The 27,372-nt window shown below is 40.0% G+C and overlaps 1 protein-coding gene across 2 annotated transcripts in view; it reads left to right on the forward strand.

Moving 5' to 3' along the window:
* APPL2 (adaptor protein, phosphotyrosine interacting with PH domain and leucine zipper 2) overlaps positions 1–27,372 on the forward strand; it is a 39,668-nt gene that overhangs the window by 4,522 nt on the left and 7,774 nt on the right. For both annotated transcript variants that reach the window (XM_074901937.1, XM_074901938.1), the window contains exons 2-13: positions 659–757; positions 10,884–10,943; positions 11,428–11,499; positions 13,368–13,455; positions 15,533–15,574; positions 15,691–15,749; positions 16,707–16,853; positions 19,067–19,149; positions 25,480–25,638; positions 26,725–26,913; positions 27,195–27,237; positions 27,315–27,371. In XM_074901937.1, coding sequence (XP_074758038.1) covers positions 659–757; positions 10,884–10,943; positions 11,428–11,499; positions 13,368–13,455; positions 15,533–15,574; positions 15,691–15,749; positions 16,707–16,853; positions 19,067–19,149; positions 25,480–25,638; positions 26,725–26,913; positions 27,195–27,237; positions 27,315–27,371 — 1,098 coding nt within the window. The remainder of the gene's footprint in view (positions 1–658; positions 758–10,883; positions 10,944–11,427; positions 11,500–13,367; positions 13,456–15,532; positions 15,575–15,690; positions 15,750–16,706; positions 16,854–19,066; positions 19,150–25,479; positions 25,639–26,724; positions 26,914–27,194; positions 27,238–27,314; position 27,372) is intronic.

The following is a 27,372-nucleotide window of genomic DNA, read 5'->3' on the forward strand; positions in this document are numbered from 1 at the left end:
GGAATTTATGTCTTTAAGATAACACAAGTCATTATGCTCTTTTTTTCCCTCGTTTACTGATAAGGATGAGCTACCAGAATGGAGAAAGTACAGCGTATCTCTGAGTGGGTGTATACTTTTGTGTCTGTTGTTGTAGATGAACACTTAGTTGTTTGGTCTGATTACGTCAGCTAGCTTTGGCAGTGGCCCTTTAAGAGTTGCTCAAGACAGTTGAGAGTGAATTATACTCTAAATTATCTCGTGGACAGGGGTGTTTTTAATGCAGTCTGACATTAGAGAAGTGAGCAAGCAGTGGTTTTTGACCCAGGGTCTAACGTGGTTTGGATTACTGTAGTCAGCAAGCAGATATTCAGGATTTTTTACATTCCTGATTGTGTTGGAAGGAATGTCTGTTAGTTAGAGCAAGACACTGGGAATCAGGATTTGGCCATAGCATTTTATCACTTTGCTTCCTTATACCTCAGTTTACCTATTCATAACAGAAGGACTAATTTCTACGTGTTTTGAGGTTCTGAGTAAACAGAATCATGCAAAGGTAAAGGCTTATCATTTCTCATTGATTTGTATTTTTTGCTACCATCTATTTACAGTCATTTATGTTTCTTTTTTGTATTTTCACCTGGGACTAAAGCCATCTGCTTTTTTTCTTTTATTGAAGACTCGATCTTTGCTCAGTGTATTTGAAGAAGATGCAGGAACCCTTACTGAATATACAAACCAGTTGCTTCAGGCAATGCAACGAGTCTATGGTGCTCAGGTAATTTTTCATTTGTGTTTCTTCTGTTTGATGTGGAGTAGAAGATAAATTGCTATGATCATGCTGTTGTTTACATGAAAGTTGCTAAGTACCTGCACCTGTTGTGCTTTAAGAGGAGTTGTGGGTGTTTTCCATCTGATATCAAGGCCCCTTCTTGCCTTGATATTCAAAAGAGTCATATGCATGAAAAAAATCTTACCTGCTTTGTCTGTCTCCAAACAATTAATGAAAGAAAAATTGTAGTATGTTCTTACCTTATGGTACATTGGAAGGCCAGCCTTGACAATATTGCTTGCCTAAACATAGACACTATACACAGATAGGTATTTGCACTGACTTCAGGCATGTAACTTAGATGCTGTGACTCACCATTTAGAAGGAACTGTTTACGTCCATTGATTACAGAGAGAATGTACACTTTGAGTCATACTGAAGTTGATTACCTAAAGTAGTCAGGGTAAAAACCATGGAAGCAGGAGCAGAAAAAAAAAAAACACTTTCTAAAGTACTTACATGACCTAGATGACTAAATCTCTTTGAAAGTAAAACTTACAAGGTAAATCATACCCAGTGCTTTGGAAAATACTGTAAATCTGAGTGATTTTCAGTGAAGCTAGGATTCCCATGTGCATAAAACTAGGTATGACACACACAGTATCTCATGTAACTTTTGCAGGTATTTATGTAGGTTAGATACCCGGGTTCCTTAGAAACAACAGGTTTTCTGTTGTTAAACCAGTAGATCAGAGGACACAGAGAGAGGAGGACAGTGTGGGTATTTTGAATTTACTGGAAGACTGAGTGCCTGATTCTTACATTATCAGGAAGCAGTTCAGCTATGAAACTACTGCAAGTGTCCGTTTGGTGGGATTGCTCTTTAGGGTGACTGATAGTGTGGCTTGGAAGAGCCATCTACCTGGGACCTCGCTATTTACACCTGGAAGATCCAGCTTTGGAGAGCTTCGAAGTCTACTTGTCCTGGGCCCCATGCAAATACAGAGCGATCAGAGGCTTACAGCACAGCTTAGATACTTAGAAAACAATACAGCACATTGCCAGGGGCTGGAGAGGTGACATGAAATCAGCACTGAAAGTCAACGATGAACATTTTGGTAGAGTCACTGAGCTTTAACGGTAGCAAGAGTGTGGGCATGTTGGATGGTAGAAATCTGAGACCAAAGAGCAGGTATGATTGAAATAGATGAAAGAAGAAAATCAGAGAATAAATGTGGTTTGATGATGAAGTGTCCAGCTTGTGAACTGCATGTCCCTTTTCCCTGCTGATGCCTTTTTAGGATGGCATTTTAGGAAGCAGTGGCCTGTGATTCATGAAAAAATGCTTTGTCTGCTTTTGTTTGCCTCTTCCTTTCCATCTCAGCTTTTAGCCTTCTCCATTTCTGTTGCCCCACAGTTATGACATTTCCTCTTTCTTCTCACTGTCTCAGCGCATTTTCCTATCTGTACTTTTCAGCAGTACTGAGTCTACTTCATTTTCCCCTCACTTCTTGGCCACTTTCTCCCTGCACACTTCCTGCTTTAGTTTGATTTAAATACTTGGTCACCTGTGAATACTGGATGTGTTCCTTGAAATACCTCATCTGAGTTTGATACTATTTTAGGATGGGAAGTGCACAGCAGTTGTTTAATGTCAGGCTTTGTAAGGATTTGGAGGAGGGCACCCTACACTACAACTGACTTAAGAAAATTCAGGTTTAGTGACCAATGTTAGGGACTTCACCAAGGACACTGGCTCAACCTTTCCTGTTCTTAAAGTTGGTGCTTCTGCTATTTGATTCTTTAGGAATCACTGTCTGTTGTGACTTCAGTTTGGGTTTGTGTTCTCAGAATCCAGTAGGGGCAAAAAAATGACACTGCAGTAACAAGAAAGTATAAGTAGATCATATTAATTATGTAAGTGGAAAAGAAAATTGAAACTTGTGGGGTTTTTTTCCTATATATGTTTTAAAAAACCTTGATATTTTTAATACTCTAAAACTGGGGCAACAATCTGGGTTTTTTAAAATAAAAATTAATGGAAATATTTAATTCAGCCATATATGGCATAATTCCCAAGAGAATGGTGGTGTTTATAGGTTAACATTGAATTCTGACTAATTTTACCAAGCCTTGCAAATATCAGTATATGCTTGTCAGGAGCCCTTTCTGAATATTTCAGAGGAAGACACACTTTGTGACTGAATTCACCCTCAATTTTTGAGAGGCACATGGCTTATTACAAAATTACATGATTGCAATTGCTGTAGAAAGAGAAGTGTAATGCTGAATTGTACACTAAACATAAATGGACACTTAAGAAAAATCTATGTGTAATATTTCTTTGCCGCCTAATCACAACTTGAGAGGAAATAGACTTTAGCTGATGTGTTGTTAGCAGACACCTTGTCTGGGCCTCAATAGTGGCATATTAGGAAGTTTTATCAATCCTTTTCATTTTGAGAAGGAACGAGATTTAGTAGAGTGTAAAGTCGAGAGTATTGAGAAGCCAGGTTCTGAATTTGCCTTTTATTTTCCTGACTTAAATTTTGTCTTTGCCAAGGTCATTGTCATCCCCTGCTCTGGTTTCCTTACCTATAAACTAAGAATTACAGTTACTGACCTACTTTGAAGCAATAACCATAAAAATGGCTGGAATCACAGATCTGGCAGTCAGACAAAACATCAGTGGGTTGTACCAGTGCACAGTGTTTAAAAATCAGGGTTTATGCCCCCTCAAAACAGGGGGTAGTTTAAAACACCTTAATCTTATTTTCTTTCTAACTACATTCTGAACTTTAAAATTTTCCAGATGTCTCAACCATATTTTCAAGATTTTCTGGAGTAGTTTACTTGAAGTTTGGTGTTTCTTGTGATGAAAACTCAGATTTTCATGTAATTCAAACCACTGTAGCTTATGATCAAATAACAATAGTTGATGGTTCTGAATGGATGCAGTGCAGAGTCACAGGGGAGTAGCAATTAGTACCAACTGCATGCTGTTAATTATCCATGTGGATATATGCATATATTTGTCCCAAAACACGGCTTTGTGTGCAGAGCAGCAATAAGTTTGTAAATTGACAGCTCAAGCTGCTCTAAATGCTTGGATCAGTGCCTTTGAAAGGAATGTGAGAAAGAAAAACATTTGCCCAGAGCTTTTAAAAACACTTAGGAAAGCAGGAATCTTTTTGTACATTCATATCCCCCCCTCTTTTTTTTTAAGCTACAGATTTCTGCTAGGTGCTGGGGACCTAACTTTTCAGACTTACATGTATTCAGGCAGGACTTATGCATGCCTTTCACTTTTCTAGTGACAGTAGGGCAGTTGTTGGAGTGGGTGCATTCATTGGGATGGGCTTCAGTAAATGATGTAGATGAGACCTTTGAAATGACTTGAAACTGCTTCTGTCCTAAGAGTGGAAGGAGGGGTCTGCAGCATCCTGTCACAGGGTGTAGCAGTGGATATGCTGTCGAGGCCTCTGGAGCCACTTGGTGTGGAAGGGCCGCTAACACCAGGCTGCAGCTGGTGATGATGCATCGCTAGCAGATTGCCCTCAGATCCTCCTGTGCAGGATCAGGATGATGCTCTCATCTCTTCGGGTGCCCACCCCAGATGCGATGGTATAGTGACTCTGTTTTGCACATGGAGTCTTGGTGAAAAAGAGACTGTGATGCTACAAGGCAGATGCAATGTATGATGCTGCGATTAAGGAGAAGTCACAGGAACCAAATGTATGAACTGTACTCAAGGAGTGAGGTTTGGTTCATATGGCAAGCCCATGTATGTAAATACAGTGAAGCGTTTTTATATTTCTTCATCAAATAAACCACATCTGCGTGAGTATATATTGTACTTCTGCTGTAGTTCTCCCATCTGTGCTCTGGTACCCTGAAACAGTTACCAGGTTAGTGGTCTTACAGAGGGAATCTTCTTTACAGAGTTTATTCCTGTAGTTCTTCCTCCTTGCAAGCAAGCCCTGATGCTGCATCTGGCATTACTGCTGTCTGATTCCTGTGAATGTTGTGTTCATCATTCTGGACATTTTATTACCTGAGCAATATATAATGCAGCCAGCAGGGACTGTTAGAAAATTTCATTTACTTAAGCTGCATGCTGAGACTCTTGCAATGGTGTATGAGCAAAGTGTGCCAGGGTTACATTCCTGACTTCCCACTGCCATAGTAAATTATTTTCAGACCTTTACTATCAGCTCTGGTTCTTCATCGTACTATAGAAATGGCTTGGCTGTGATCATCACTTGAAACTAAATGCCATTTAGAAACACAGAAGACTATTGTGTCTGTACTGATTATTAGAAGAATAAATAGGTAGGTAGGTTAGAGGAAATTAAGATGCAATATTTTGTCATTGGAAAGAGGTTTCATGTCATTATTCCTGACAAATCTGACTAGATACTAAGAGCAGTGGTGGCAGAATAGGAATAAAAAGAAACCCATGTTGCCTTTATCAGTATATCCAGAGAGAGAACAGCATGGGAACTGTGAAATACAATTCTGTTCAGTTTCTGTGTCTCTGAGCAGTTGTCTTTTGACCCCAGAGTCACACAGGCAAAGCAGCAACAACTTCTGGGGCTTGCTGCGCTTTTATGAGAAGACTCTTAGGGAAACTCCTGATAATTCATGACACCTCATCTCTGCATTTTTCAGCAGTGTTGCTTGCTGCATCTTCTGTGTATTGACTCGCTAGGCTCCAACTCAGTAGACAGGTGTCAAGCTCTCTAGGGCATGCATGGATTTTTGTATTTCTTGTTTCATAGCTAACCCCGAGTGTTCAGAATTCTTGAATTAGTTCTTGCTAAGCTAACAAGTAAGCACCGATAGAGTTTTTCTTTTAATTGCTTTCTTTTCATGTCTGAGGCAACAATTGTGTTGTCTTTTCAAATGATAAGACTTTTTTTCCCCAAAGTTTTTGAAACATTAAAGTTTAAGTTACTGTTTTGTAAACTTTCAGTTCAACATAGAGGAACTTCAGTAGAATGTTAGCTTGGACAAAAACATGCAATACATTACAGTTGTCAGTACTGACTTTTGTGAAGTACTGTATATATTATTGTTCCATATGCATTATAAGCATGTGTCATATACCTCTGCACTTCCTAAGGCATATTTACCATATGTTGCTAACAGAGCTAAGCGGAGCATTATCACGAGACCTAATGTATTTACAAAGCCATGGGAGTTGGTTTTGGTACTGCCTATGAAGTTGGAGTTGTCACCACGCCTGGAAGCAAGTTAACATTGTGCTAAGCAGGATCTGAAGATTTGAGTACTAGAAGGAGGCATAAATGTATGGATGCCCTGCTGAGAGTAACTGTTTGACAAGAAATTGGAAAGATTCTCTGCTGAACTGGCCATCCTACTGCTTTTGCTGTTTAACAGCAGAGTTTCTACTAGTGTCTTCTATTTCTTGAAGCTATTAGATGCACCGTTCACATTTATGAGGAGTGGATGCCATGCTGTGAATCAGCAGCAGGGCAAGCCATATGTTAGCCTGATCTTGTAAAGTGCTGGGTAGCTGGAGCACCCTGGTGAGGCATAGCTTCTCTTACCCTGGGCTCATATTTCCGAGCTGTTTAACATGCAAACCTAAGCCTGTAAGAATGTAACAGCTACTAGATTGCTGGAGAACTCTGTTTTGTAGGAAGATGACATGCACATACAGACGGAGCTGCATAAAACTATTGTATCAAGACCCAGTTCTTTCTGTGTTGCACCTGGTTTTGAAGGTAAATGTGTTCCCTAGTTTTGAAAAGATGAGAAGACTGCAACTGCCTCACGGACCTCCTCCTTCAACCACCTACCTGTTGTTTTTTTTCTCATTTATGAGGCAATAAGCTTTCCCAGATGTAGGCCAAATTTTATTATGTATCATTCTGCACATACAGGGTGCATGGATAAATACCTTTACCAGTATCTTGCTTGTTTACATGAAGAAGGCTTTGGCAGTTCTGTGTGCTGGTTACTTACAGAGTTTTAAAAATGCCAGCTTTAGCTGGAGTAGGAAAGTAGCTTTGCAGAATGCTTTGTTATATTGGGATTGGAAATGCTGGAATAGCTCTCTGTCTTTAGAAGTTAATTTATAGCTCAGCTTAATCCTTTACATGCCCTCAGATCTGGAGTCTGTTAGATGACTATAGAAATGTCTTCTGACTTCAGTGTGTTAGCCCTCAGAGTTTATTTTGGAAAAATGCAAAAAGAGACCCTAAAAAGGGATGGACTGCGTCACTAGTAAATGGTTAACGGCATGGGATTTTATTACAAATGGGTTACAGAAAAATCACTCTCTTCTGATGATATGAACAGCTTGGTGAGTAAAGGTGATAATGAAGAAGGTGGAATCAACCCAGAAAAATCACATGCTTTTGCTCTGGCACTAGATTGAAAATAACAGTTGGACATTTTCTTGCTGACTTACTTGAAGGAAGGGTGAGATACTGAAATAACTTGAGAATTAAACAATGTTCTTTAATCTGTTGTTTTTTTCATTTCTGGGAGATTAATGCTAGATTCAAGACACCGCTTCCATTACCTTATCTATTTGAGCTGGTGTTAGTGAGCTTTATAATAGGGCTAGCATGCCCTAGCATGCCAGTCAAGGTTAAAAAAGAAAAAAGTCAGCATGTGTAATCATAACAGATTGCCTGATACCTATTTGCATACAGTCTTCTTTCCTTCTAGTATACTTTTTTTACATGAATGCTACAGTGATGTTGTCCTTGCTAAGTAAAATCATCTAATGAAAATGAATTCTATTCTCGAGGCCCAGTACTGCTTAATTTTGCCCTCATTTAGAATACTTGGATTTCTGTTCAGGATTATTGGGTTTCTGCCTGATACATCATCTCATCAATAGTTCTCCCACTCCAGAAATGCTTGACAAATTTTGAAATGTTGGGTAATGTGGAAGAGATGTGAGAGGAGAGTCAGGATTGTGTGGTAGCTTTTCTTTTGCTGTGGTATACTGAATTTCAGTCACTTCAGGATAAAAGAAGTGGATGTTGCTATATTTCATGGGAAAATGTCTTGGAAATGGATTAAAACCTGTTAAAATAATTTGCCTGGATTTAGTGGATCTGCCACATTGAAGCAATGCAAATAACTTTTAAGTCTTGAGACCGATTAGTATTGGGGGAGGGGGAAGAGAAGGCTGGTTAGAAAGAAATGGGAGGAGGATTAAACCAAATTTTCCCAGATCAGTGTGTTTAGCAATGAAGTATTACCACTAGGTCAGCAGAGCACTTTGCCTGCTTCCTGTTCTTTAAGCAGTGTCGCTGTGTTTCTGTTTGCTAGCTTAATTTAATTTGTTTACAGCTGTTTGGGGAGGGGGGTGTGTTTGGTTGGGCTTTTTTTCCCCTAGTGATATAATGAATGATTTTGTACCTGTCATGGGAACAAAGTCTAGCAGAGGTTGAGAGGGAAGATGAAGGACCCAGGGTTAACTTTTCCACATAGGCAGGGATTGAATAACAAGTTTGTTTGTGGTGTTCTGACACAAAGAACCAAACCTATATATGAAAAATGTGACCTGCTGGCATCAGTGGGATATCAGTGATGTGTGGAGCTGTTGTTCCAAAATCAGCCCAATATCCCAAAGTAAATTTTATGTCAGGCCCTTCCATCAATTTGTTCTGTACTTGGAGTAGTGTGCCATGAATGTCTGCTTGGGATCTGTATGTGACTGTTGTCACCTGATCATATACTTGATACGATGTTAATTTACAGCCCTTTGAGACCTGCAGGGTTTATGTATTCCCCCATTACCCTGTCACATACTGGAGACTGCTCCCAGGGAACGGCGATCGCTGAGATGCATCTTCCACACACCTCTTTGCATTGCCCATTCTCAAACTGTCCCACACAGATGCGTAATGATGCTCTTTGTTCCTCTTTGGATATTGGGTGAGGAAATTGAGGATCTGGTATCTTTAAAAACCAAACTGTTAGACTTTGAGGATGGCTGACACAAAGGGATGGGATGCCTTTGGTGTCAGCCAGTTATTCTGAAGCTTCTTTTAGTGTTAGCAAGTTTAAGCCAGAAGCTTTTATTTTTCAAATTCAGAACAGACCACACAGTTGCAGACTTTGAAGGAGTAAGTGAACTGAAACAAAAAGGGAAAAAAGAGACATGTTTCTAACACTCAGTTTATTTCAAAAGATTTCTCTCACCCTGACCCAAATGTACAACTGACAGATGGCATCACAGTTGCTGTGAGGACTTAGTCTTCTTGCAGTTCTTACTCAGTTTACTCAGCTCTATCTTTGAGGTTGTGTTTATGAAAAAGATCCTACCTCTGCTTCTTTTTGTAATCTTAAATTCATCTTTGGACTCCCCCCACATACATACAAAAAGCCAAACAAACCCTTTTAATGTCATCAGTCCACATGGAAGGAGTCTCATCCTTCCTGTCATCAAGTCATTGCTTTCTAGCTCTCACTTTGAAGGCGGCAGTCTTTTGGGTGTTCTTACAGCCTGGAGGCTCATTCCTATCCTTGCCTGAGCCATTAGCAAGGTTTGTTAGTTTATTTTAAAGCATGACATCCTTTTGCATTGACTGGCTTGGGAAATACTTAAATACCAAGTGTCTGTGTAAAGCTTTTTCATATTAAAAACTGTGCAGTCTTCATAACCAACCTGCAAATCATACATGAATCCTTGGCATTATTACTGTGTGAAAGTGTAGTGTTCATTACTAATTGGTGCGAGACCAGAAACAAGAATAATCCATCACTGTGAGGTGGGAATAGTCATGGCATGTACATGATTTGAGTTTGGATCCAGATTAACTCAGTTCAGAGCCCTTGTTTGTGCCTTAGAGGGCCTCTGCTCTCCCATCTCCAGCCACCAGTGAGTATTACCACCATAGTGTTTTAAGTTGGTCAGAATTAGTTCACCCATCTTTTTCTGCCGCGTGTTCACATATAGTTGCTGTTACCTAGGCTGTGGCAACATCTCTTTGTTCTTTCTGATTTGGGCATACTTAAGACTCTGACAAAGTGTTTGGGCTTTGCTGTTCATACTAACTCCTTCCTGGTGTGCCAGGGTGGTGCAGAAGCACCAGGCTGTAATGCACTATGTCAGAGGTGGCACGAGGCCAAAGTCAAGGGTGTTTCAGAATCTCTGGCCCAGATAGTTAACTGTGCCGTGCTCTGCGTGCTCAGGATGACAAGGGAGAACAAGAGAGCACACAGACTCTGTCCCAGTTTTAATGGTTTCCTGTACCAGCCCCAGCATAAAGGCTGCTGTTAAAGTAGTTCAGAGTTTGCTCTGAGTTTTACAAACTCCTATGGCCTTATGTGTTTGGAGAGAAGAATAGATTATTTTGGTTTAAGTTAAATGAAAAATGATTGGTGTTCTGTATTACTGAGGAAGAGAAGGATCTGACAGCGGTTCAGACAGATCCCAGTTTCCCCCTTCCCTTTTTTTCTTTTATGCCAGTTTTATGTCAGTTAACAAATCAGGAACAGAGGATTTGATACACTACTGTTAGGAATACATTGAGTAAAGATCGACATATCCAAATGCTTGTCTGTTGGTTGTTTTTTTTTTTCCAGCTGTCAAGCAAAATTGTACTGTCTCCCTACAAGTCTTGCTTTGTGTAAGCACGTTTTAAGGATGCGTTATTGGCCAGTTTAACCATGAAAATACAGAATTATGTGCTGTTTTGTGCTCCTATATCAACTTAAAGCACTATAATTACATCAGTACATTCCCTGAGCCTGAATGTATTATATAAAGGCACAGCTACTGGTTCTCTTTATTGCTTTAGATTTTAGGGAAAGATGATTAACCTGTATGAAACATTCTCATGCCTATATGACAGCTGTCATGTCTGAGGTTGTTCTAGTTTTGTTATTTGGGGGGGAGCCCAGACTAAACCCCAAATCCTACCTCTCCTCAGGATAGTTGTACAAACTGTGTGTTGATTAGGTGTGAGGTGTACATGTTACTGCTTCTCTATGCAGATATTTTGAGACTGATTGTTTACATATGACTGAGTATTTGTATAAATAGTTGCAGATTGGGTCAAGAAGCTGGTAACAAAGTAGTAGTAACAGCAGAGCTAAAGACCTTTCATTATTTCTATTAACATGTCTCTTTTGCTTGCAGAATGAAATGTGTCTTGCCACACAGCAGCTTTCAAAGCAGCTCCTTGCCTATGAAAAGCAGGTATGTTCAACTTACGCCTTTGATTTCTTTTCAGCCTCAGCACTTGCGAAGAAGTCTGTGTAAATAGTGTGGTTTCCAGAAGTGCTTAGGGCATTGGCTTTACTTGGGTTCATGTGAAGGCTGTTGTAAGATTCCCTAGCGTGTTCAAGGGAGTTAGGTCACTTCTGAGAATCTTTAAAAGAAAAAAAAAAAAGGTGCAAAATGTGAGTTAGTAAATTTATGAAGATGCAGAACAGATTGTTCCTATTGTATGATTATGACTTTAAAATGAGTATAATAAGCATTAATTATGTTGTCCAAAATCCATTCATTTAAAACAAGAGGACCAGGGTAAGACAGTATGATTAATGTTACTGGTTTTCTGTTTAGTTTTATTGTTTGTTGTATTTTCTGGGAGTATTTGTTACCTTCATAGTGAAACACGTGTTGTATTTTATACTTGCCTTTATTGATTTACGGAGCAAACGTGTGTTTCTATTTTCAGCATTTTGCCTTAGGTAAAGGAGATGAAGAAGTGATATCCACCCTTCATTACTTTTCAAAAGTTGTGGATGAGGTAATTTGAATTGTCAATAGTCTATTTTTATAATACAGAATATCAGTAGTTTTTCTTTTGATTCTGAGCCTTTCCACTGAAGGCTAGATTGTGCCTGGGCTTCATAGAATCATTTAATTGGAGGAAAAGAAGTATAATATCACTGTTTCATAATGGTTAGAGCTGTTTCTGTGGCTTTGTCCCACATGCTGTCCCTCAGAGCAAAGCTGAACTTCCTAAATCGGGGAATTAGAAAAGAGATTGAAACAGGGCATTTCATCTAGGGGCCATTCTTAATTAAATTCCATTTTAAAATGGCATTTACATTTTTAAGCTTTAAACTGCAGTTTGAGCCAAAACCTGCCAGGAATGGATATAGGGCAGCTGTGAATTAGTAAAGTTGCAGGTTAGTTGCTGTGAGATCACACAGAATCCAGAGATGTCTGGAGGAGGCTGCAGAAATGCCTGCTGGAGGCAGGTTAGGTACTACAGCTGTGTGCACTGAACACTTCTACTCTCTGTAGGTTGTTGCTGAGTACTGAGCACCTTTCTAAATGCTCTTATTAGATCTTCCCATATAACATTTCAATATAATCATAGTATCTAGGTCCTTATTGCTTAAGTATCATTTGCCACATTTTTCTCGTTCTGTTGTCAGCAGGGCTGTGCCATCAGAAAAGTGGTGTTGTTCTTCTTAGTCTACTTTTAATTTCCGTTAAGAAGGCAAAAGGTCTACTGTCTGGGAGAGAAGAGGAGATAGGAGGGTTGTGGGGCAAAAAATAAATTAAAATTTTTAGAGCCCATAACAATGTAGTGAGAGGAATCCCAAAGGTTAGCTTTTCCCTTAGGCTTCTCCCACTGCACATCTGCTCTCAGGGGATACTTGAAAGGAGCATTTATTGTCACAAGTGTTGTACTTGCCTGTGTAAACTACAAATCAATTAAAACAGGAACTTTCTCCTTCCCAGGTACAAGAGCACCATCCCATTTGGGAGCAGAAAGTTTAAAGCCTCTCTGTTCAGTTGTCAGTCATATTTTTCCTTCCAAGAACTTGTTCCATTCCTCAGCCTCCTTTTCTGTGTGTTAGCTACCCTCTGTACCCATTTCTCAGTTGTCTGTTCTACAGGCATGGAATTGTCCTGATTTAGTTTTATATTGTCTAGTGGGAAACACTGATTTCGTCCTCACCTGTGTAACCCTGCCTAGAGGCCTCTAGGATAGCATGAGCAAGTGGACAGGGTATCATGTCAGTGTCTGGTGCACTCCTAGTTTGCAGCATCAGGTGTGATTGATAGTTGTCCTACCTGAACCCATCTAATACTCTTAGCATGCCACTGCTGACATGGGAGACTTGCCTTCATCCTAAACAGCATCATACAAGTGCTTTAAAATATGTCTCAATATGCTGAATTTTAGAGAAATACAAAAACAAGAACAGAAAACTGCTCTGAAGGTAAAGTACTTGAATGGGACCTTTCACTGTGTTTGCCCCTTGTTGTGATTGTGTCCCAAGTAACCCTCATCAGTGTAGAGAGATTCTAGTCATGATGGTGGGGTTGTAACCCTGTGGTGTAGAGACTAAGAAAAACTGGTTAATAAAGCTAATTACAGATTAAGTCCTGTTGGGTTAAGCATTAACATTAATCGTCAAGTGAATTGCCCTAATACTGTATGTGGATCCTTGGAAAACACCAGGCAGGAATCAAGCATTTAAGGGAAAATCCCCAAGTGTCTCAGATACCTTGAGAAATACATGTTAAGCACTGAAGTACATAATTCTCTTTTTTTGTCTGCTGGCTGATCTGCTTCTTCAACAGCTGTAGAGTGCTGTTATTTTTATTTTTTTATTTACACTGTGTCTTAGGGCATTCCTCTGTTCTCTGTTTCAGCTCAATATTCTTCATTCTGAACTGGCAAAACAGCTTGCAGATACAATGGTTCTCCCAATAATACAATTTCGGGAAAAGGATCTCACTGGTAAATTTTATTTTAAGTTTCCTCATGTGTTCCTTCTTGCTTATTTCAAAATAAACTGAGACATAATGTCACATACTAATATGTTCTTTGATTCACAGAAAAATTTTTTGTGGTTTGGGTTTTTTTTCTGCTACAGAACTTCATTGACAGGTGCATGCTTTTACTCAGAAACAAATAGTGCATGTTCACCGTGTAACATTTTAGGCACCACATGGAGCAAGTTTGAAAATACACAGCTTTGTTCTTTGTTGGGTCACTCTGCTTTTACACTAGCATAATTTTACTGAAGTCATTGATGTTGTAATGATCTCAAGAAGGAAAATTCAGCAGTGAATCTGGCTTGAAAACAGTATTTATCCCACTTTAGAAGTTTGGGTGTGTTTGAAAAGCACAAGCAAGAATGCTTTTTTAACTTCAGAGTATAGTATATTCCCTCCCTTTTAACAAATCGGGCTGCTTTGAATCCTTGCCATCCTAGGGTAGTTCCAAGCAGCCTGATTGCACAACCTTGGAAATGCATTACTTAAACAGAGCAATAATGCAAATGTTTGGTGTAATTTCAAAAGAAAGAAGTTAATATTCAAGGTCAAGGACACTTCTCATGCAACAAAACCACAAGTTTTTACTGCAGTGATTTCATATTTTTTTTAAAAAAAACCCACTTCTCAACTCATTAAGTTCAGTCCTGTTTACTTTTTAAAGACATCATTTTTATGGGAGACAAAACAACTACAGCAGAGTAGTGACCTGTTAAGGTTTCTTGTAGCATCTCATTTGAAATCGTGAAGACATCAATGGATGTCTTGTTTATAATATATTGTCAATATAAAGCAGTATTTGGGTGGTAAGACCTTGATTCTGTTCCTAACTCTTCAATGTGGCTTCACTGATCCAGTGATTCTGCTCCCACCTTTATGGATTCTGCCCCCTAGTTCATAAAAAAAGACATAAAAAGAAAATGCAAGTGAAGCCTGCAACCAAAGTCTCAGCTGCTTCATGGCAGAAAATTAAAGTTTCTTCAGCTTCCCTGGATGTCAAAATCTTTTTTATTCTATCCATCCACCACAACCTCCATTTTTCTCTGACACGGTCTGTAGAAGAGCATTTTTAGTAGAGGCCTGGCCATATTGAAGTTTCATCATAGGATTAAACAACGAAGATTAACTGTGTTCTTGGTTTTACTTTTGATCTTTTTATGTGTATGTATTGAATACTGTAGAAAGCTCTAGGTACAAGTTAGTGACACCTGGGAATAATGTCTGTCTTTCTGCATTAGAGTCATGAGAAAGTGTTCTGGGGAGAAAAAGGTGGCATAAAGGAGGTTACAGATAATCAGAGACCGTGATGACATCGTACAATTTCCCCTTATTCTTTTCACAGTTGTAGAATGTCTGTTCTAGTGAATGTACTTTCTCTGTAGATTTTTGAGAAGGGATTTGCCAGTTGCAGCATATGTTGGTATGAACACTGAGAGTAGCTTGTGCCCAACAACTCTGAAAGTTGAGTCACCTGTTGACTTTCTCTTCCTTCTACCTGTCTCAGAAATTCATGGCAAGTATTTGTCATGTAAGCATCATAGCCAGCACTCAGATATGCTAGATACATACTTTTTTTCATAGAGCAACTTAGCAAAAAATATTCCAAGTTGATGAAAGTCCATGTACAGGAAAGGGGCTTAGTTTGTATGTCTCTGGGACTTAGATTTATCAGTATCACATAACTGCTGTCAGGAAGTTGTTCACAACTGCTGTTCTTTTATGATAGTGGTGGGCCTTTTGTCATAATAAGCTTACTGAAATTGAGCTTCTTTGGGTAAATTCCACTGGCAGATAAGGAATCTTTTTCATAGTGACAACTTGCTCAATCAAGTAAACTCACTTGACTCTTAATTTGCTGTCTGCCTGTTCATTTCTCTAGCAGCTGATCTGGTTTATCATTTTCAAGACAAGCACAATATACACATCTGTGCTTTGAAAGGATTGGAGTGACTTAGGCATTAAATGTGCCATAAATGGTCTCTGCTGAACAAAGTGTTTACAGCTGGTTTTACTTTGAATATTTTGTTTCTCTTTTCCAGAAGTAAGCACCTTGAAGGATCTTTTTGGCCTTGCTAGCAATGGTATGTTTCCCTGGTTAGTTTATTTCTAATGGTGTGCACCTGTTACATCACAGAAGACATTTTGAATCTATGCAGACACACATCACATTTCTAAAAAAAATATTCCTTGTCTACAGAACATGACGTGTCCATGGCAAAGTATAGCAGGTTACCGAAAAGGAAAGAAAATGAAAAGGTAATGAACGTGAAAGGGAAAAGGAAAAGTTTTCATCAGCTGTTCAGTCTTCATCATTGTCACTTATGAACTTTGGAGAGTTCATCAGTTAAATTCACAGTAGCTTAACAGTACTTGTGATTTCGTTTCCAAGCAGACACAAAGCTTTTAGACATCAATTCATCAAAGTTACACCTGTTTTCTCCAAGTGATCAAGTATTGTGCTGGAGTAGAGCCCTTCAGATCCAGGGGAGCCCTTCAGACAGAGGCAGTGCAAATGACTATAAATAGATTTGTATAGGCCTACTGTTATACAGCTGATGTGGTGATGCTGTATCACTCGGTACAATTCAATTCATTGTGAACTGTCACGAAGCCTTGTGTCTGCTGTTTATAAAGTGTTTCATTTTTTTGCATCTACCTTCCTGCTAAATTTCTCTGTATGGATTGTCATTCCACTTACGGTACATGTAACTCCGTTGGTGGAATTGTTTTACATTTCTTCTTCTTTGCCCACTGGATCACTATTCCAAAATATATCCCTGTATGCCAAAAAGTGTGTGACTGGCCCTATCCTAAGAGTGCATCAGTTCTACAGAATGGTCCTTCAAAGGAAAGGCATTACAGAACAGAATGTGATGTAGCATATTGTGAATTACCCATTCTGCACTTACAAGCTTGTGTTGTCATCTCAGCTGCAAATAAATTTCTTGCACTGAGATCAGATCCAGAATTTTAGTTGTGGCAGTTACATAGTTTGTAGTCACAGGGGCTTCCCAAATGCTGAATTATCTTGCCAGAGTAGGGCTGGAAGTACTTGCTTTGTGTTTTGGATTTGCTTTCTTAGTTTCTGATCCTTCATTTTAATGTGGAGAAGTTCTGTAATGAGAGTTGTTTAAAGATAATTTGAAAATGATCAGTAAATATATCCATATTCACAGTAACGCTTTGTCAACTTCTTTACCATTTTTTATTCAGCTTAAGGCAGAAGTGGCAAAAGAAGTGGCAAATGCAAGAAGAAAGCAGCACCTTTCATCTCTGCAGTATTACTGTGCCCTGAATGCTCTGCAGTACAGGAAGAGAGTGGCAATGATGGAACCTATGCTGGGATATACACGAGGACAGGTATGGACAGTAAAGTGTCTATTATCACTAAGACATGTCCCTGGGAAAATTAAAACATTGTAGCTCTGGATTTTTTTTTTTGAGAACTGACAAACAATAACGGGGTGGGTGAAAAACTTTTATTCACCTTGCCTAGATTCTAACAAGGGATTTTGATTGTGGCGGATAGTTGAATGTCTAGATATTCAGGAAAGACACCAATGAAAAAAAATTCCAGTACACTTACATGCAAAATCAGCCTGGGGTTAATTTTTTTCAGGGTTAAGCTATGAGTGCAGCAGCATTTACTTCCACTGTTTGCTCTGTCTGCACAAACTCTCTTATGTAGCAGTTCCCTTCCTGGCACGTCATGTTCAGCATGCTGATGAGGAGTGTACACGGTAGGGAACAGAGCATGCACTGGAGAACTGGAAGGATGGAACAGTAGAGTGGATTGAGCATAAGGCTGGCAAATCCTCTTTCTAATCTTTATTCTGCCAGCAATTTGATAGAGCATTACTCAAGCCTGTAAAATGCGGTAGTAATACTGATAATCTTGACTCTCCAGGATGTCAGGAGGATCAACAAACTAGTATTTTCACAGCACTTGATTCTCATTACCGCCCATTTTAAGGGTCTGTTGTGCTTCAACATGAAAGAAAGCGTTGGGAAAATGAGAATTTGTCTGTGTAAACAGGAAAAGTGGATACAGTGCTCTGCTTGAGATTATAGTGTGGATCATCATCTCCATTGTCCTGTGTCTTTTGCAGATCATGTGCCCCATATAAAATAGGTAATATATGAGAATTCTGTCACTTTCCCCACCATGGGAGTTCACGCTGCTTCTCTGCTGTAATTATACTAAGTGAAAGGAAGGCATTGGTTTCCTTTACTGGAAGCCAAACAGAACTTTCTTTCCCTGTATTTTACCTGCAAAACTGCCGTATCTCAGTGCTTTATGCAGGAATGTCTTAGGTTGTCATTGGAATGACTAAGTAGTCAGGAGCCAGTTGATCTTGATGCTTAAATTTTGTGAGCCACCTTTCAGCCCAGGTAAATGTTTTCTTTATTAATTACTCAAAATGTGTCTCATATTTCACATTTCTAATGAATAAGCAGGCCATAAGGAATTTCTGGAAGAATCAGTGCCTGGTACAGGGTTTATTTGACTGAAAACTGACATCAGCATCTAAGCTAGGTGTGTCTGTCTATCATCAGTGGATTTAGAGCTCTTCCCTCCTGAATCAGGCTTCTGACACAGAATAGGTGAATCATTCTCTAAGAGCGTGCTTTCTCTCCTTTGCCTGTAAAGGGAGTCTGTGGTCAAAAACATGGTTGCAGAAATCTGAGTTACAGGTAAGAGGAATTCCACATCTCAAGGTTATGGAAAAGGAGTGGAATCGCAAGTTAAATTGGATGAAATAGCTAGTAAATTGCTTAACAGCCAAGAATCTGCTTTTAATCTCTTTCCAAAGTGATTTTATTTTTTCAGTGATTTTTAAGAAAGAAATAATAAGAAATTGCACACACATGCTAGCCATGTCCATGTTTCAGACAGTTGCCCGTGGGTCTAACCATGACTCTGTGCCCCACAGCTGGTAATCCAGGGTAAAGTCTACACTGAGTGCTTTGCTGCTGTTGCATGCCAGCTGAACCATACCAGCTAAGTGAATTCATCTTCTGTCACAAAATGTGTACTTTGGCCTTAGCAGTTTTTGTAGCTCCTTCAAAAAAACAAAATCCATGGTAAATCTGTAGTCGCTATAACTGATTGCCCTGGAAGCTTGTTTCTTTCCTGGCTGACTTTGCCATAGTAGTTGAAAAATTTCCAGGTTGGAGCTGGTAGTCCAGGTTGGGCTACTAACTCTGATGGACAATTTATGTCCCATTTTTTCTGATACAGTGGCTTATAACACCACTAAACTCAGTTCTGCACTGTGCTATTGTGGGAGGAGGCAACCCCTTCCCTTATTTCAGTCGTTTAACGCATTGAATGGAAGCATACCTGTCATCAGGCAATAGCTTATGTGTGTGTAAAAGGGTGTGTGAATGGGTGGAAAGTTGCAGAAGCGAGAAATACAAAGAAAGGCAACACAGGTGTTTTAACCATGTACTTGATCATCAGTCCTCAGTATCGGTCACAATGGGGTTGCTGTTAACACAGTCCCCACAATCTGTTAGTTGTCTGCCAAAGCCAGAATAACTTCCAGTGCCTCTTTTTTTGTATTTTTCAGATCAATTTCTTTAAGAAGGGAGCAGAGATGTTTTCAAAAAGAATGGACAGATTTTTGTCATCTGTTTCAGACATGGTTCAAAGGTAATGTCATACTTTTGTTTCCTTTTGTTGTTCCATTGAATTCTGAGCAGTACCATTCTAACCTTCAGCACGTAACAAGAGAGTGCCTCTGCTTCTTACGAGAATTGCTTCCATGCTTGTATTACATTGTTGGGCATATCTTGTTAAAGCAGCAGGTGGAAAAGAGGTATGTGTGTACATATAAAGGAAAACGCTGTCAGTGCACTTCAGAAAGTATTTTTACAGCATAGATAGGAACTATGTACTGTAAAGTATTCACATGCTTTCTTACATCCCCATGTCTCTTCATGGACACAAAAGCACAGAATTTGGGCTTGAAATGGGTTAACAGAATTAACATAATAAAGCTAAAGTGCATTCTCAATTAAAGGTATTCATACTTGCTGGGTCTTCTGTAACAATACTGTAACAATAATCCATTAACCTCTTGAAGGATTTAGGGCCTGTAGCGTTTGATGTTGCAGCTACACAAGGTAAAACAAATCTCCTTGCCCTAGAGAACATACTCATTGCATCCAGTATAGGCTGTATCAGTCCACTGAGTTCAACCTGCTTTGGCTAAGTCAATAACCTGACTTTTGTACTCCTGATTTTGTGATTATTTCTTCTTACACCCTCCCCCCAACCCTGTACTCTACTTGTGGTGAAGATTGATATTTTCTTTATAATTAAGTCCCTGTAAATGTAAACTTTACATTTAAAATGCAATCATGTTAGAGAGAACATTAATCATTTATTTAAAATCAGCTGGAACACTAGACTGAGTCCTTCACATTATTGCCTCATACCTTTCATATCGGACTATAGCCAAATCATTACTTATTCTGACTGTGGTGGCATTTTAAATAATGCATACTTGTTAATTTGAGAATAGTGCTGTAAGTAATTGCCCTGTATAGTAGATTCTTTCACTAAATGATTCTTTGCTTCCTGTACCTTTATACTTACCTTTTCACACTCACTTCTGAAATAAATCCTTCTACAGTCTACACAGCATTTGTACAGACCGGAGGACAGGTTTTAAACTCCCTTGAAATAGTGCCCTTTAGTAAGGCTAGAGCATCTTTTTTGTGTTTTACAGGCAGTGAGGATCCTGCCACTGGATTCTCACCATAGAATAAGCCTTTGTTTTCCAAAGTCTGATGGATTTGAATTCTGGATAGTACACAAATGGAAGCAAAAATAGGCTGCTCGGTTGTTTTGCTGAGTCTTGTTTTTTGTGTTTTAAGTCTGTCACAGAGCAAAGCTTGAAAGTGCAACTCAAATGTAACTAGTACAAGAGTGTGACGTCTTTGGAAAAACCAAAAGAGAAGCTTGCAAAATTCTGAATGACACTGTGCAGCTTAGCAATTACTGACACAGGACATGGTTTCATGACTTAAGATTATACAGCCACTGAAAACTGTGCTGCCCACTCCTTTCCTTCTTTAGTGCTGGGGATCACAAGGCCTCAGTGAGTCAGATCTGCTTGCTAATCAAGCTAAAAGCTTTTTATTTGTCAGATTTGTTTTCTGGGAACAACAAGCGAATAAGACCCATTGTGCAGCTACAGAATTTCTGTGGTGATGTAGTCTTGCATCTGTTTAAGCTGTTTGTGAAACTGAGTCTTCATATTTAAAAGTATTTTCATTTATATAGTGAATACTCCTAACTGTTAAAACACATGAGGCAGATCACTAAAATATTCTCATTAACCAGTTGGTCTAATTGCCACAAATGCATATAACTTCAGAATTGTCAGCCTTCTCTCCTTCTACCTTGGAGGTAGAAGAAACATGCCTTATGAAGAGGAATCCAGTCTTGGGAACCATGAAGATGCCAGGGCAGTTTTCTCGGAAACAATTTGTGATGCAACAAAAAATGACTGATCAAAAGATTCATTGAAGTAGCGCTTATGTAAAAAATGACAGCACTGTTCCATTTTATTTCAAAGTGGAATTAAAAAAATTCTTATTCTGACATTTCATTATAACATTGGAAGGTACTAGCTTGCAAAATATGATCTAATTTAATTCAGATCTGATGATATTACTCAGTCTTTATAACTCAGCCTTTCACATGACTTGGCTAGGTAGTAAGCTGCACACAGCTGGTCTCATTTTGGAGGTGATGTGAGAGCTTAGGAAATCTGGGCTTTCTAAAGATGTGGAAAAGCTGGAAATAAGCTAATGTGAAACAGACTAACACCATGATGCAAGAGTGACTCTTCATCCGGCTAGTCAGATACTGCTTAGTGCTGACTTAAATGCAACACTGTGTCTCCAGGTTACTTCAACAGTTACAGGATATCACCAGCTCCTACAAAAGACTGGGGAGAAGAGGGGAAGAATCACATGCACTTGCCTTGTACTTTTCCACAGGCTTTTTGCCACTGTCAGAGGCAGGACATTGTACTACATAGACCTCTGCTCTTGCTGTGTACAGCCCGTGTTATGTGCTTATGTTCTTCAAAGGTTTAGCCACTTGTGCAGGAAGTAGGGAGAAAATTGCTTATTGCATAGGTGCAGGTATTAAATGACTTTCTAAGGTGTGCAGTGACAAATATTTTTAGGTTCCCACCCCGTGAGTTTTCCTAGTAGCCTGGATACAGTTAATAACTCCTTGGAAAAGTTAATAGAGAAATCAAATATTTGCTAGTATTCTTTTTCTGAAAGTCAAAGTACAGCTGCTACAGTAGGGACCTTGATAGGTCATCTAGTCCACTTTCCTGCTGAAAGCAGGGTCAGTTAGAGCAGAATGCTCCACACTGTGTCCAGTCAAATTTTGAGCATCTCTGTCTGGCACACACAGTATCTCGTTACAGCTTGTGTCCACTGTCTCCCATCCTACCACTGTGCACCTCCAAGAAGAATCTAGCTCCATCTGCTGCATACTCTCCCATCGGGTAGTTAAACTAGCATTAAGATCCCTACCCTTAGCCTTAACCTTCACTCTGGAAAACAATTCTCACAGCTGCTTCTCATGTCACGTGTTGTGACCCCCTAGGCATCTTGGTGGCTCTTCACTTGACTGTGTTTCTGTCTTTTGTGTGCTGGGGCAACAGAACTAGACACGGTACTCCTGCTGGAGTCTCACAGGTGCTGAGCAGATGGGAAGAATTACTTCCTTTGACTGGCTGGCTATACTCTTGCTCATGCAGCCCAGGATGTGACTGCTTTTTTTGTCACAAAGGCATGGTGCTGGCTCATGTTCAGCATGCCCTCTAGGACCCTCAGGTCCTTTGCTGAAAGTTGCTTTCTATCCAGAAGCTTCCCATCCTTTAGAGTTGCACAGGGTTATTCCATCCCAGGCAGGACTTTGTATTTGTCTTTGCTGATTTCATGAGTCTGTCCATTTCTGCAGCATGTCAAGGTCCCTCTGAACAGCAGCCCTCCAATCTACCATATCTGTCAGTTGGTTTTCCCAATTTTGTGTCATCTGCTCCTATGGGTTGTCCAACTCTTATTAAAGACTCTAAACCTGTAAGCCTCAGTATTGACCTGTGAGGAACATGACTAATAGCTGGGTACCAGTTGGTCTTTGTCTCGCTGATTAACAACCCTTTGAGCTCTGTAGTCCAGCTGTGTTTTCTACACGTCTTGCAGTCTCATCTTGTAGTCGACTTCTCCAGTTTGTATTTCACCAATTTGGCTTATAGGATACTATGGGACTATGTGAAAGGTCTTGCTGAAGTCAAGTGAAAGAGCAGCCACTGCTTTTCTTCTGTCCACCAAGCTAGTTATTGCATCACGGAAGGCAATCAGGATGGTCAGGCATGACTTGCCCTTGGTAAATCTGGCTGTTCTTCCCAGGTACCACCTTCTTGTCCTTGGAAATGCCTGGAGAATGTGCTTTATAACTTTCCCAGGGGCTGAGGTATGTCTGACTGGCTTGTAGTTCCCCAGATTGTTTTTCTTGCCTGTGTCAAAGGCAGGTGTGACGCCTTTTTTTCAGTCAGTTTTGTCAGCCTGCAGCAAGAATGTCTTCTGAATCACACCAAAGTGTAAGACAGTATTATGAACAAAATTTAAAGCTAAAATGAGACTTGAGCTATAGATTTTATCATTGTATTGTTCTGAATTCATGGAAAACTTTCTGTTGAAGATCTGTGACCAGTTAATAGGTGGTCTCATGGCAGGAATTAGACAAAGTTCTGTGAAAGCCAAGAAATACTATAGTAAATCCTACTTTGAACTGTGCCCCTATACTAGGTCAACATCTGTATAATTTCAGCAGTGTAAATTCATACAAGCATTGCTTTTAGGAGCTATCTCTCAAAAAATAAACTTTACTCTTTACTCTTCAACACTTAAGCATTTCTCGTCTGCTCATTTCAGTCTTACAAAACAATCTCATAATTCTGATTGTTATCTCTATACTGTTTGGGCAAAGACTACATGTAGTACGAATTGTGGAAAAGCAAGCACAGCTACCGGGACATGTTGAGAGTAACATCTTCAAGCTGGGCTTTCACAATAAAGAGCAAAGGGAAATCCTGGCTGTCCTTTAGCTGCTAGCCTGCAAAAGATAGCCATATTTTCCTTAAACCATTGCTGATACCTTCAGAGCATATGTATTTGGTCTCTAGGCTCAGATGACATTTTCTGGGAGTAGTTCCCTATTGTATGCCTCTTCCTTCCAGTCTTTCCTAACTGCACTGATTTATCTCATCCTTAGAGAAAGCCTTGGACATGTAATCTTACACTGTATTTCCTATAAAGCCTATTATAAAAATAAACTTTATCTTTGCACTACTCTCCAGTATAATGAAGCAGCTAAGCCACTATCCATTGTACTTGAGATGGCAGTCCAGTGAAGTTCCTGCTGACTAGAAAAGGGGAAATATAACCCCATTTTTAAAAAGGGAAATAAAGAGGACCCAGGGAACTGCAGTCCAGTCAGTCTCACCTCTGTGCCCAGCAAGATCATGGAGCGCATCCTCCTGGAAACTATGCTAGGGCACATGGAAAATAAGGAGGTGATTGATGACAGCCAACATGGCTTCTCTAACAGCAAATCATGCCTGACGAATTTGATGGCCTTCTACAACAGAGTTACAGCGTTCATGGATAAGGGAAGAGAAACTGAGGTCATCTACCTGGATTTGTGCAAAGCTTTTGACACTGTCCTGCATGACATCCTTGTCTCTAAATTGGAGAGATGTGGATTTGATGGATGGACCACCCGGTGGATAAGGAATTGGCTGGATGGTTGCACTCAGAGTTGCGGTCAGTGGCTCAGTGTCCAAGTGGAGGGGGGTGATGAGTGGTGTTCCTCAGGGGTCGGTGCTGGGACGAGTGCTGTTTAACATCTTTGTTGGAGACATGGACAGTGGGATCAAGTGCACCCTCAGCAAGTTTTCCAGTGACACCGAGCTGTGTGATGCGGTCGACGTGCTGGAAGGAAGGATGTGCCATCCAGAGGGACCTGGACAGGCTGGAGAGGTGGGACGTGCAAACCTCATGGAGTTCAACAAGGCCAAGTGCAAGGTCCTGCACATGGGTCTGGGCAATCCCAAGCACAAATACAGGCTGGGTGAGGAGTGGATTGAGAGCAGCCCTGCGGAGAAGAGCTTGGGTATAATAGTAGATGGAAAACTGAGTATGAGACAGTAATGTGCGCTCACAGCCCGGAAAGTCAACTGTGTCTTGGGCTGCATCAAGAGCAGTGTGACCAGCAGGTTGAGGGAGGGGATTCTCCCCCTCTACTCTGCTCTCATGAGACCCCACCTGCAGTGCTGTGTCCAGCTCTGGGGCCCCCAACATCAGAAGGACATGGACCTGCTCAAGCTGGTCCAGAAGATTATGAAGATGATCAGGGGCTGGAGCACCCCCCCTGTGAGGACAGACTGAGAGAGTTGGGGGTGTTCAGCCTGGAGAAGAGAAGGCTCTGGGGAGACCTTATAGCGGCCTTCCAGTACTTAAAGGGGCTACAGGAAAGCTGGGGAGGGACTCTTGATCGGGGAGTGTAGGGACAGGACAAGGAGTAACAGTTTTAAACTGACAGAGGGTAGATTTAGATTAGATGTAGGGAAGAAATTCTTCCCTGTGAGGATGGTGAGACACTGGCACAAGTTGCCCAGAGAAGCTGTGCCTGCCCCCTCCCTGGAAGGGTTCAAGGCCAGGCTGGACGGGGCTTTGGGCAACCTGGGCTAGTGGAAAGTGTCCCTGCCTATGGCAGGGGGTTGGGACTAGATGATCTTTAAGGTCCCTTCCACCTTCCAACCCAAACCATTCTGTGATAATCTCAGCTGGTATTTTTGTTCATTTTGGCTTACAGATGTTAGCTATATCATGCTATAAATTGACTAATGATGGCTTTGTGTTCCTTCTTGTGTTGTTTTTTTTCCAGCATACAGGGAGAGCTGGATGCTGAAACTGAAAAAATGAGGGTATCCCAGCAGGACTTAATTGCAGTTAATGAATCTGTTTACACCCCGGATTCTGATGTAACTTCACCTGCTATCAATAGAAATCTCATCCAGAAGGCTGGCTACCTTAATCTTAGAAAGTAAGACTGTTACTGCCTGCTGGTTTGTTTAGCTGCTGACTAGTTGCTACATTTTCTATTTTTTTCGGTTATAAAAACTCCTCAGGTAATGATGTTTGAGGCTCCTGAATCACTGTGGTAGCTGTACTCTTCAGCTGCTAAGTATCTCTGTCATCTTTGGAAATGTGTTTTAGAAGCTTAAACTAAATTAGAGCCAACTGAGACTGTTTTCCTGGAAACAAAAGTTTACTTATGGTTGAAATCACCTGCAGGGATGATTTCCTGTATTTAAGTGGCTAAAAATTAGAGACTGGTGGAGCTGGATTCATATTGTTCCCAGTTCTTAGGGCTAATGAAAACACAGTGTTTACAAAAATAAACAGCTATATTTTGTAGTTAATACATGTTTTCATAAATTATCTCCTTTACATTAATAAAAGCTTTATGAACAGTGCAAGTGCATAGCTTCGAATGTATACCATACATAAAGTTACCTCTGCAAATTTTCCAAATCTTCTGTCAGCTTCTGCAGGAGATATGTATATTGGTGGCATATAGTAATCCTGTTTAGGTGATTGATCACATATCAGTTTATTTGTATTTGACCTAGTAATTTTTTTTTTTTTTTGTGGGTGGACATTTATTAATTTCTCATAGCATTCTAAGACCTGGGTTGCAATATAATAGGACTCTATAGCTAGGGAGATGATGGACTCTGAGATACTACTTGCAGAAAATACTTTTTTTTAATAATGATTCTTTGTGCTGAAATGGCTCATGCTGCTCTTCAGCTTAAAAATACTTTTTTCTTTTTATGCTGCTTAATAGTATTTCATGTCAGTTAATACCAATAATTCTTTTATTCTGTAACTAGGAGATGCTGCAGAGAATGTTTTATAACTTGGGATGTTTGAAAGTAGCTTAATTCTTCATTAAGGATTAGTTTCTGCTAGGAATAGGTGCTACGTTTACTTCTTAATGGAGACTCATTAAAAAAATTCCAGGGTTGAACATAAAGTTCAGATTAGCATCAGGATATGTTTGCGGTTTCATATATATTTGGAGTAATTTCTAAATATTAATGAGTCTTTATTACTGTATCTTCAGTAAAACAGGTCTGGTGACTACAACTTGGGAAAGACTGTATTTCTTCACTCAAGGTGGCAACTTGATGTGTCAGCCAAGGGGAGCAGTAGCTGGAGGATTGATTCAGGACCTGGACAACTGTTCTGTTATGGCTGTAGACTGCGAAGACAGAAGATACTGCTTTCAGATCACGACTCCTACTGGCAAAGCGTATGAGAGAGGTTTTATTTGAGGACAGCCATTCACACCTACCTTTTCATGTAAAACATGCTTGCTCTAATAGTAAGCCTTTCTGAGTTTCCAGAAGGATGTTTCCAAATTAAAAGCATGTTCCTTCCCATCCTCCCTCACAACTACCTGAACAGCACATGTGGCATCTTTTAGCTGTGGCTTATTCATTACTTTTGTTCCTTTGACAAAGCTTGGTGATGTCACTGTCAGACACTCCTGGTGTCCACTGTTAACACTAATATGCTATATTTATATTTTAGGGGTATAACCCTTCAAGCAGAAAGCAAGAAAGAGTATGAGGAGGTAAAAATATTTTCTTAATGCTATTATTCTTGTATTCAAGTGAGCTTGAAAAGTTCAGTTTCATTTTTCCCTTCCAGTGGATATCTGCCATCAACAACATCTCCAGACAGATCTATCTCACTGACAATCCAGAGG

The sequence above is a fragment of the Athene noctua genome, chromosome 3 (assembly GCF_965140245.1).
Source record: "Athene noctua chromosome 3, bAthNoc1.hap1.1, whole genome shotgun sequence".
In the NCBI taxonomy this organism is placed as follows: domain Eukaryota; kingdom Metazoa; phylum Chordata; class Aves; order Strigiformes; family Strigidae; genus Athene; species Athene noctua.